General features: G+C 40.6%; 1 protein-coding gene across 1 annotated transcript in view; it reads left to right on the forward strand.

Moving 5' to 3' along the window:
• Positions 1-346: 346 nt before the first annotated feature.
• The window catches only part of DYNC1H1 (dynein, cytoplasmic 1, heavy chain 1), a gene marked incomplete at its 5' end in the record, with an annotated part of 45836 nt that continues 34381 nt past the window's right edge, over positions 347-11801 (forward strand). Inside the window, 19 exon segments of the mRNA XM_010294272.1 lie at positions 347-434; positions 1031-1204; positions 1429-1684; positions 2655-2841; positions 3021-3292; positions 3386-3613; positions 4680-5756; positions 6045-6224; positions 6842-6991; positions 7245-7391; positions 7538-7678; positions 7820-7996; positions 9219-9329; positions 9411-9530; positions 9750-9989; positions 10505-10660; positions 11030-11143; positions 11773-11799; position 11801. The exon segment at position 11801 is cut by the window's right edge and continues 98 nt beyond it. Coding sequence (XP_010292574.1) covers positions 347-434; positions 1031-1204; positions 1429-1684; positions 2655-2841; positions 3021-3292; positions 3386-3613; positions 4680-5756; positions 6045-6224; positions 6842-6991; positions 7245-7391; positions 7538-7678; positions 7820-7996; positions 9219-9329; positions 9411-9530; positions 9750-9989; positions 10505-10660; positions 11030-11143; positions 11773-11799; position 11801 — 3846 coding nt within the window.

An 11801-nucleotide genomic window follows, 5' to 3' on the forward strand; every position in this document is an offset into this window, starting at 1 on the left:
CAGCTGTTTAGTATTCTCGCTGAAGTGTAGTTATCCTGGCAGCATATATCTACAAATAAATGCACATTCTGTATTGCAGAAGATTTCTTTCTCAGAATGCGAGTTATAATTTGCTTGTTGTAATGTTTTATCGGTTTTTATAGTAACCTAAAAAAGTAAATGGAGTTCTGTTAAAAAACAATGAACCCACTCTGATGGATATTGCAAAGCTATATTTAATTTAGTTAATTAAGTTGGTATAGAAATTAAAGGTTAGAGAATAGGCTGGTAATAGCAGAACATGGTTGAGAGAGAGTGGCAGACGCCTTAGAAATAAAATATTTCTTACATAGCGTATTTTTTGCAGAGGATGTGGGAGATGAAGGAGAAGAGGAAAAAGAGTTCATTTCCTACAGTATCAGCACTGACATTCATTATGGAATAAAATCAAACAGGTAAGTTGGTAAAATAGATCTTGACATTTCTACCCTATGAATGCCAAACCTACACAAGCAGATTTACCTACTTTACCTACAAATTTACCTCCAGTTTACCTAGTGCTTTACGCAGTGTTTTTATCAGGTGGGGCCATAGCTTTTCAAGGTGGAGGCTCTGATAAAACAAGGGTGTATCATGAGGCTGAAAGGAATGGACTTAGGACTTCTAGCTCTGAGGTTAAAGTAACAAAGTCTTATTAATTTGGCATATATGCAAATGTAATATACAGAACTTGTCTTCAGTAATCTTCGATTATGTCTGACTGTTACATATTTGTCACTTACCTTAATGCATATTTGACTCTGAAGCTTTGTAAGGACGTGTGCCCATACTACAGAGTCCTTATTGATTGCTAAGTTTGGCTGATTACTGAAGTAGATAGATTTATTTATTGGAAGACTTGTGTTCAGGTCTCTTAGGAGAAGGATCATAAGTTATGATGATGCGGGTTAGCATTTGATTCCTGTGACCTAAACTTGCAGTCAGTTTAAAGCTATTTTAACCGGCACTTAAGTTTCAAATGTTTAGTTGGTAACTCTCTTCTCTTCTGCAGCCTGGCATTCATTAAACGTACACCAGTGATTGATGCTGACAAACCAGTGTCTTCCCAACTGCGAGTGCTCACTCTCAGTGAAGATTCTCCGTATGAAACATTGCACTCTTTCATTAGCAATGCTGTTGCTCCCTTTTTCAAGTCCTATATCAGAGAATCTGGCAAAGCAGACAGGTAATTCAGTATAAATACTGCACTTCTCTGCTAATGAATTAAAGTAGGTGTTTAACAAAGAAAACCCAACAGTGAGTGTTCAAGGCAAGTCATGTGAAATTGTTTAAGCACACAGTTGCATAGGATGCTGTTGCTGACTCTGGGGAGGTAGTTCAGGTGGCTTAAATGTGTTGTGTATGGTTTTTGATGTGGCTGCTTATATGGAAACATCTGTGCTTTTTCAGGGATGGAGATAAGATGGCTCCTTCAGTTGAGAAAAAGATTGCAGAACTTGAAATGGGCCTCTTGCATCTGCAGCAGAATATTGAAATTCCAGAGATTAGTCTGCCAATTCATGCAATCATTACTAACGTCGCCAAGCAGTGTTATGAACGTGGAGAAAAACCAAAGGTTACAGATTTTGGTGAGAAGGCTGAGGATCCTTTATTCCTCAATCAGCTACAATCTGGAGTCAACCGCTGGATTAGAGAGATACAAAAGGTAAAAAGACCAAAACTAAAAAAAAAAAACCCAACCTCCCCCCAACCAAGTACTACACCATGTGATAAGAACTTCTATGCAGTACTGCATAACTCCTATGCAGTATTGCATGTCTTCTTCACAGTTTAACTGCTGAAATACTGTTCCATGCAGGGTACTCTGAAGATGAGACCAGTTTTCTGAGTCACTGGAGATGCTAGTCTAAACTAGACTAAGTCTAATTCTAGACAAGACTAAGCCTACTCTAAATTTAAAGTCTAGTCAAAATTGTTCGGCAAGTAGCCAAGAGCATGACTATTTTATTTCCATTTTAATAGGCTCAAGGAACTGGCAGTAACCTTGTGAATTTTTTAATTATTCTTCAAGTCTTTACAGTAGATTGAGGGAACAGGTCTTGTTTTGTTTTGTTATTTCCCCAGGTGCATCCACAATCACTGCAGAACAGTTGCTCTGGTCCTATCTTGTAATCTCTTGTACTCCTGTGTGTTAATTTTCAAAAGATCTCTGCTGTTCTTCTGCTGTCGCTCCAAAATATCATCTCAGATACTACTATGGCTTTTTTTCCTCCATGGGCACAGTAAATACCTATTGCTCATGGAACAGTGGTGCCTTTCCTTACTCCAGAGCATAAAACATTTGTTTTCTTTCCTGGCTCACCTGTCATTAACCAGAATACAGACACTGATCAGGAAAGTAGACAGGTGACCTTTTTAGGCTATGCTGAAGATACTACATGAAGGTCCTAAACCCAAGCTTTGGGCCCAGTGAAATTAAACTTTGACTTTGGTTGTGCAGCAGTTCCTGCATTTCTCACAGAATGAGTGCCAAAACGGTCTGAGGTTGGATTATGAAAACCTAGTAGATGTTACGTATTTCAATTATATTTAGTAATAGAGCAGGTTTTTACAGTTGGAGCATATAAATTAAATTTTTTTCTCCCTCCCTTCACTTTTTTTCTGTTACTTTTAAGGTGACCAAATTAGATCGAGATCCTGCATCAGGCACTGCATTACAGGAGATAAGTTTCTGGTTAAATTTGGAACGGGCTCTGTATCGCATTCAGGAAAAACGTGAAAGTCCGGAAGTTCTTCTGACTCTGGATATTCTAAAACATGGCAAACGTTTTCATGCAACTGTCAGCTTTGATACAGACACAGGTAAAATGTCTGTTTAATAAAATTTTTCACAAATGTTCTGTGGATCTAAAGGTGTTATGAAACTTGAGCATTGCAATTCAAAGAACAACGCTGTTCAGAGTAACCTTGTTCTAGTTAAAGCTACAGGTTTGATTAATGAAATTAAAAGTTATATTCAGAATCTTTTCTATTACATTTAGGTCTAAAACAGGCTCTGGAAACTGTGAATGACTATAATCCACTGATGAAAGACTTTCCACTGAATGACTTGCTGTCTGCTACCGAGCTGGACAAAATAAGGCAGGCCCTTGTTGCAATATTTACCCATTTGAGAAAAATCAGAAACACAAAATACCCGATCCAAAGGGCATTGCGTTTAGTGGAGGCTATTTCAAGAGATCTGAGCTCTCAGCTACTTAAAGTCTTAGGAACCAGAAAATTGATGCATGTTGCCTATGAAGAATTTGAAAAGGTATGTTCATGGTTCTGTGGCACTGGCAGCTGTATTTTTGCATTGAAGCATTTCATTTGGGAGCTGAAGTTTCTATTCTAAAACTCTCTTCAGGTAATGGTTGCATGTTTTGAAGTTTTCCAAACCTGGGATGATGAATATGAGAAGCTACAAGTTCTTCTGAGGGATATTGTGAAAAGAAAAAGGGAAGAGAACCTGAAGATGGTGTGGCGTATCAATCCTGCTCATAGGAAGCTCCAAGGTCGTCTTGATCAAATGAGAAAATTCAGGCGTCAGCATGAGCAACTGAGGGCAGTTATTGTGAGAGTCTTGCGACCTCAGGTAATATTCTTGGTTGTCATCAGACAGAAAATCTGTGTGATTTCTTCAAGAGAGTGTTCAACTTCAGGAGCGTTCACTGTTGGTTTAAAAAGTTACCAACACAAAACTAATGTAACATTCAGTTTCGCTGTCTGCTTCCAAAAACAGTCTAGTTTTGAACCCTTGCTAATACACTTAGCTTTAATTCTGACTTACTTCACATACTACATGACCATGTGTCGTGATTTAACCTGGCAGGTAGCTAAAATAACCACACAGCTGTTCACTTACCACACCACTACTCCCAGATGGGAGAGAGAATTGGAAAATAGTGAGAAAACTTGTGGGTTGAGATAAAGATAGTTTAATAGGATGGGGAGCAAAAAAAAAAGAATAATAATGATAAAAGAATATACCAAACAAGTGATGCACAGCACAGTTGCTCACCACTCCCTGACTGATGCCCAGTTCCTGAGCTGTGGTGCCTTCCTGGCCAGCTCCCCCAGTTTATATACTGAGCATGAAGTCATATGGTATGGAATATCCCTTTGGCCAACCTGCGTCAACTGTCCTGGCTGTGTCCCCTCCCAGCTTCCCATGCACGCCCCCAGCCTTCTCGCTGGCAAGCCAGCATGAGAAGCTGAACAGTCCTTGACTCTTAGCAACAGCTCAAAACATCAGTATGTTATCAACATTGTTTTCATCCCAAGTCCAAAACACAGCACTGTACTAGGTATCAGGAAGAAAATTGACTTTAATCCCAGCTGAAACCAGAACACTGTGCTCATGTTGCTAGACACAGCAAGTCCAGACTTAACATAGAGGAGATTAAGAAGTGTGTAAATACTTGAGCTTGGCTAAACCACAGTGGAAAATGAGATTATGCTGCACAGTAGTGGAAGTTTGTAGAGTAACTGTGTTGCCCCATTCCTAGTGGAAGTTAAATCTGAAACATGACTGAAAGATTGTTAAGGATTTGGTACTAATTTGTAGAGTTTTTGTAATGCTCGTTAGACCAGGTTGTGCCTAGCTATTTGTAGGTAAACTTTGAAGCATCCACCTCACCAAACTGTGATTTTTAATGCAGGTAACTGCTGTTGCTCAGCAAAATCAAGGAGAAGTACCTGAACCACAGGATATGAAAGTAGCAGAAGTCCTTTTTGATGCTGCAGATGCTAATGCGATTGAAGAAGTCAATCTTGCTTATGAGAATGTTAAGGAAGTAGATGGATTAGATGTTTCCAAAGAAGGTACAGAAGCCTGGGAGGCAGCAATGAAACGATATGATGAAAGAATTGATAGAGTTGAAACAAGAATAACTGCCCGTTTGAGAGACCAGCTTGGTACAGCAAAGAATGCCAATGAAATGTTCAGAATCTTCTCTCGGTTTAATGCCTTGTTTGTCAGACCCCATATTCGCGGTGCCATTCGTGAATATCAAACACAATTGATCCAGCGCGTAAAAGATGATATTGAGTCTCTTCATGACAAATTTAAAGTACAATACCCACAGAGTCAAGCTTGTAAAATGAGTCACGTTCGTGACTTGCCTCCTGTGTCTGGGTCTATAATCTGGGCAAAACAGATTGACAGACAGCTCACCGCTTACATGAAGCGTGTTGAGGATGTCCTTGGCAAAGGGTGGGAGAACCACGTTGAAGGTCAGAAGCTAAAGCAGGATGGAGATAGCTTTCGCATGAAGCTCAACACTCAGGAGATTTTTGATGACTGGGCAAGAAAAGTTCAGCAACGCAATCTTGGTGTGTCTGGTCGTATTTTCACCATTGAAAGCACTCGTGTTAGAGGCCGAACTGGAAATGTCCTGAAATTGAAAGTCAACTTCCTCCCAGAAATAATTACACTTTCAAAAGAAGTCCGAAACCTGAAGTGGCTTGGTTTCCGTGTTCCACTAGCAATTGTCAACAAAGCTCACCAAGCAAACCAGCTCTATCCATTTGCTATTTCTCTCATTGAAAGTGTCCGTACTTACGAACGAACATGTGAGAAAGTAGAAGAGCGTAATACTATCTCACTTCTGGTTGCTGGCTTGAAGAAAGAGGTGCAGGCTTTGATTGCAGAAGGAATTGCACTTGTGTGGGAATCATACAAACTCGATCCATACGTACAACGCTTAGCTGAAACTGTCTTCAGTTTTCAGGAAAAGGTTTGTTTTCTCTTTCAAATTCTGCAGAATTTTTCCATTTATACTTCAGTAATGTGTGGTTAACCAAGAGTAGAATTGGGTAGCTGATGACCTGTTGGGTAGCTCTTTGGTTAAGTAGCTGATTGAGTTGGCACAAACTGGTCAACTGAATGGATCTTTTAGTGCTACTAAAATTGATAGATTTGCTGCATTCAAATAAAGAGAAGTAACTAACCATTACTACATGGTTATTGTTGCCTGTATCTAACCTGTCAAACTAAACATTCCATTTTTCCTAAACCATTTTAGGTGGATGATCTGCTCATTATTGAAGAAAAAATAGACCTGGAAGTGAGATCATTGGAAACATGCATGTATGATCATAAGACTTTCTCTGAAATCTTGAACAGGGTTCAGAAAGCTGTGGATGATTTAAATCTTCATTCATATTCAAATTTGCCCATCTGGGTCAATAAGTTGGATATGGAGGTAGGTTTGAGATCAAGGAGTAGTATATATTTGGAGGAAGCATTTTAATTAGGTGCAAAATGTTTTTTTATTATCTTTTCATAGTCACCTGGAGAAAATTCTCTCTCCCCACTCTCTGAAAATTTCAGTGCATTTTTCGGTACGCAGATGATGTAAGACCTGTTTGGCTTTAACTGTTGACTTTTGGGATCAATGAATTCAAGGGGAGTTTTGTCCTTTGAAGAAAAAAGTTTGATACAGCTTGACTGCCTAGAAGGTGCTGGGGAGTGAGGTAGACAAAGGGTGGTGAAAATTTACTATGCCAGTAACAAAGCCTCGTTGCCTTCATATAGTTTGCTTGTGTCTGTTGAGTTAAGTTTCAGGTTATTGGACACTAGGCCAACTTCAAAGCAGTTAAAATTGTTTGATTCCATTAAAGTCCATGAGAACAGGAGCAGCTTTGAATTGATATTCAGTGAAAATTCACTGGAAGTCTTAAACCCCTTCAATGGCGGAATAAAGGAGCACTTCGTTGCTTGAGGCACCATAGCGTGGCTGCTGTCAGAATATAGCGATAGTGGGGATCTTTATGCAGTGAATATGCAGCTGTTTCCTCCAATGTGGCTTATTTTCTTTAGATTGAAAGAATCTTGGGTGTTCGTTTGCAAGCTGGACTGAGAGCCTGGACCCAGGTTCTTCTTGGGCAAGCAGATGACAAAGCAGAAGTTGACATGGATACAGATGCTCCTCAAGTGAGCCATAAGCCTGGGGGAGAACCCAAGATCAAAGTAAGTTTTGTTTTGGGGTTGGTTGGTTGTTTTTTCTTTCTCATTGTCAATTATTTGATACAAGAATTCTATCAGAGGCTTATATGGGAGATATATAGTTCTTCTGCGTCTTGTTTTGGAGGAATGCTTGCCTCATCCCACTTAAGTGCAAGTTGATTTTTCAAAAGAGTGTGCTGCTGCTTGAAGTCCAAAATTCTTGTCTACGTGTAGTATATCTGTCAGTAAAACTTGAGTGCGTTTACTGTTTCTGCAGAACATCGTACATGAACTAAGAATAACCAACCAGGTGATATACTTGAATCCACCAATTGAAGAGTGTAGATACAAACTTTATCAAGAAATGTTTTCTTGGAAGATGGTAATCCTGTCGCTACCAAGAATTCAAAGTCAGAGATACCAGGTAAGTGTAATGAAGCTGTATCTAGGTCTTAGCAGTTATTTTCACTTTGCAATTAATTGTGCTCGATTTCTTAGTGAGTTGCTCTAGGACTGAATCTGAATGCCCTAGAAATTCATGTATATTGCATGTATAACTGTGGTTCTTAGGTTGGAGTGCATTACGAGCTGTCTGAGGAGGAGAAATTCTATCGTAATGCATTGACAAGGATGCCTGATGGCCCTGCAGCTCTGGAGGAGTCGTACTCTGCTGTCATGGGAATTGTGACTGAAGTGGAGCAGTACGTCAAGGTAGGAGGCTGACATTATGTAATGCTACAGCTAAAATGAACATGGGCTTTTCTCTCAGTTTTCCTGGAGAGTGGGGGGACTTAGGTCTTCTGTAATATATTGGAGAAGTTTTGAATGTTGTTTCTGAAATACCTCAATTAGGTTTGGCTGCAGTACCAGTGTCTGTGGGATATGCAGGCTGAAAACATATACAACCGTCTTGGAGAGGACCTGAATAAGTGGCAAGCCCTTTTAGTTCAGATAAGAAAGGCAAGAGGAACATTTGACAATGCAGAAACCAGAAAGGAATTTGGACCCGTTGTCATAGACTATGGCAAGGTAAGAAATGGTAATTATTGTTTGTGATAAATGCATCAAACTTCAGAATGGTTGATGTGGTGGGTTGACCCTGGCTGGACACCCTGTTCCTATCAAAGTCACTCTATCGCTCCCCTTCTCAGCTGGACAGGGGAGAGAAAATATAATGAAAATCTTGTGGGTCGAGATAAGGCAGGGAGAAATCATTCAGCAATTAAAGTCAGAGGAAAAACAGACTCAACTTGATGGGAATTAATTTATTGCCAATCAAATCAGAGTAGGATAATGAGAAAAAAACCCAAATCTTAAACACCTTCCCTCCGCCCCTCCCTTCTTCCCACGCTCAACTTTACTCCTGATTTTTCTCTGCCTCCTCCCCCACAGTGGCACAGGGGTTAGAGAATGGGGGCTGTGGTCAGTTCATCACACGTTGTCTCTGCCACTCTTTCTTCCTCAGGGGGCGGACTCCTGACACTCTTCCCCTGCTCCAGTGTGGGTCCTTTCCACAGGGTGCAGTCCTTCAGGAACAGCCGTTTGTCCCTGCCACTCTTTCTTCCTCAGGGGGCGGACTCCTGACACTCTTCCCCTGCTCCAGTGTGGGTCCTTTCCACAGGGTGCAGTCCTTCAGGAACAGACTGCTCCAGTGTGGGTCCCCACAGGGTCACAGGTCCTTTATCCAGGGAGCCACAGGTCCTGCCAGGAGCCTGTTCCAGCGTGGGCTTCCCACAGGGTCACAGGCATCCACCTGCTCCAGCCTGGAGTCTTCCACGGGCTGCAGGTGGATATCTGCTCCACTGTACCCCTTCATGGGCAGCAGGGAGACAGCCGGCCTCACCATGGTCTTCACCATGGGCTGCAGTGGAATCTCTGCTCTGGTGCCTGGAGCACCTCCTCCCCCTCCTTCTGCACTGACCTTGGTGCCTGCAGAGTTGTTTCTCTCACATATTCTCACTCCTTTCTTTGGCTGCAATTGCTGTTGCTGTTTTTTTTCCCCTTAAATATGTTATCACAGAGGCGCTACCACCATCACTGGTGACCTCAGCCTTGGCTAGCACTGCATCTGTCTTGGAGCTGCCTGGTACTGGCTCTGTCAGATGCAGGGGAAGCTTCTAGTAACTTCTCACAGAAGGCACCCCTGCAACCCCCACCACTACCAAAACGTTGTCATGCAAACACAATACAATGTGTAAGAGAAAACAGCAAGGCCAACAAATTACTATTATGTAACTTTATTCAATTGTAGGTGCAATCAAAGGTGAACTTGAAGTATGACTCCTGGCACAAGGAAGTGCTCAGCAAATTTGGCCAAATGCTTGGTCAGAATATGACAGAGTTTCATTCACAAATTTCTAAGGTAAGACAAGTCCAAACTCCAGTTTTTCAGTTTCAGATCAACTGTTCTGTGCTTCTAAAACACTGATTTGTGCCCAACCAGTCCCGTCAAGAACTGGAGCAGCATTCGGTGGACACTGCCAGCACATCAGATGCAGTGACGTTCATCACATATGTTCAGTCCCTGAAACGTAAAATCAAGCAGTTTGAAAAGCAAGTTGAGGTATGCTGTCTTGCTAATAATTCTTACTTCTGGGAATGTCAGGCTTAGCTCTTAAGATGAAGGTTCATGATACTCAAGTACTCTTGAGAACAGACTTGAACCTCATCCTGAGGAATCCTGTGAACTCTATAGTGAGCGCTTGTTAAAATGCGTTGTGTATTTAGCCTTGTGACTTAAGTTAGTTTTGTCTTTTTAACTTACAATCACTGTCTCTTATAGCTTTATCGCAATGGTCAGCGCTTGCTTGAGAAACAAAGGTTCCAGTTTCCATCTTCTTGGCTGTACATTGACAACATTGAAGGGGAATGGGGTGCTTTTAATGACATCATGCGTAGAAAGGATTCTGCCATTCAACAACAAGTAGCAAATTTGCAGATGAAGATAGTTCAAGAGGATCGTGCAGTGGAGAGCCGAACAACCGACTTGCTAACAGACTGGGAGAAGACAAAGCCTGTAACAGTAAGTAGTGATGACTAATATGCATTCAGCAAATGAGGTAGATTCTCTGCATTCAGTAAGAAGTAGGCAGTTTATTTTTAGGCTTTTTTTTTTCATGTTTTCATTTTACGTGATGGTAAAAGTCTTTTTGAGGGTTCTATAATAACTTGCTAATGTGTAGATTGCGGGGGGGCAGGGCAGAGGGAAATTTACCCTTAAAACGTAGGCCTCAGGTGCAAAAACAAAGCTTTGGCTGAAACAAGGAATATGTCAGAGGCATGCGTGTAGAGGGATTCAGAAGCAAGTTGCTGCTTGCTTGCTTTGGATTTTTTTTAAAGTAGTATTTATTGAAGTAAAAAGTTGCATGTAAAAGTGGTGTGAGACTTATTCTGGATTACTATGTAGCCTTATTGTCAGCAAACTGGAAATGGAAAAATAATGAGACAGACCAACATCTAGTATTTAGTCCTTGCTTTTAACTTAGCTTCAACTTGATTTTAGGGGTTTTGGATTAATGTATCCCATGCAAACTTTAGGGAAACCTACGTCCAGAAGAGGCTCTTCAAGCTCTTACCATTTATGAAGGAAAATTTGGTAGGCTGAAGGATGATCGTGAGAAGTGTGCAAAGGCCAAGGAAGCTCTGGAACTAACAGATACAGGACTACTCAGTGGCAGTGAAGAGCGTGTTCAGGTACAACCTGCTCACACAACTTGTCGATTTCAGATAAAAATGTTTCGGTTACATTTTTGTCTCCCTTAAGAGAGTGACTTGTAGCCTGTGATGTACTGGTTTCAGGACACAGTCTCTGCACTCATTCAGTTCTAGCCTTAAAAGATTGTCTCTGATCTCTTCCTTGACTGTCTTTTCTCATCAAGCTATTATGTGACCTATTATGAGATGCGAAAACCTCATCAGTCATTTGCTATTGCGGTTCTGTTGAATTGACAAGCTATCTGAAGATTTTTAACATGTTAAAAGTATTCTGTTTAACTCCCCCAAGCTAATGACTTTGAAGAAATTGGGAATAACTGCTGATATTTGATACATTCTTTACTATAGGTAGCACTTGAAGAGTTGCAGGATCTCAAAGGCGTGTGGTCTGAACTCTCCAAGGTCTGGGAACAGATTGATCAAATGAAAGAACAACCCTGGGTTTCAGTACAGCCTCGCAAGGTACTTAATTTCTCTATACATAAACAGTATTACTATTGCAAGTATATGCAAATATACTCAAGAATTAGACTTCTTGAGATAGACATGCTCAACTGTCATGTTTCAGATTGTTTTCAGTGTTTAGGTACCTTCTTTGGTATATCATGAGTGTGTTTCTTCTCATTCTGTGCTAAAAAAAAATCATGGGGTTTGTCACAACTTAAATAATTTTGCAGGGGACTTATGCAATTTCAGTAGTTTTGAAATTGAGACTGGACTGACTGCATCTACAGAGAACTAACTGTGTTGTTTTTAAATAGCTGTTGGACCTCAGTAGGGAAACTTCATTATATGCTTGGATGAACAGTATCAGTTCTAGTTCAGTGCTCAGGAGGTAGAGAGCAATAGCCATAAACTGCCTGTGACAATACTACTATTTCATAAATCTTAATCAGACCAATGAAATGACATTGCCAGCTACAGAGTAACTATATCTTATGCAAGTATGTATAACTCAGAAAGGGCTGTATTATAGGTAACATCTCATTAGAAAGAGGTTTCTGTAAAAATACATAGACAACTGTAAACTCGTACAACTATTTGCATAGCACTTGCAAAGAATGATTTTGTTGCTTTTTTGTTATTTACAGCTTCGACAAAACTTAGATGGTCTGCTGAA

Source organism: Phaethon lepturus, unplaced genomic scaffold (genome assembly GCF_000687285.1).
Source record: "Phaethon lepturus isolate BGI_N335 unplaced genomic scaffold, ASM68728v1 scaffold319, whole genome shotgun sequence".
Lineage (NCBI taxonomy): Eukaryota > Metazoa > Chordata > Aves > Phaethontiformes > Phaethontidae > Phaethon > Phaethon lepturus.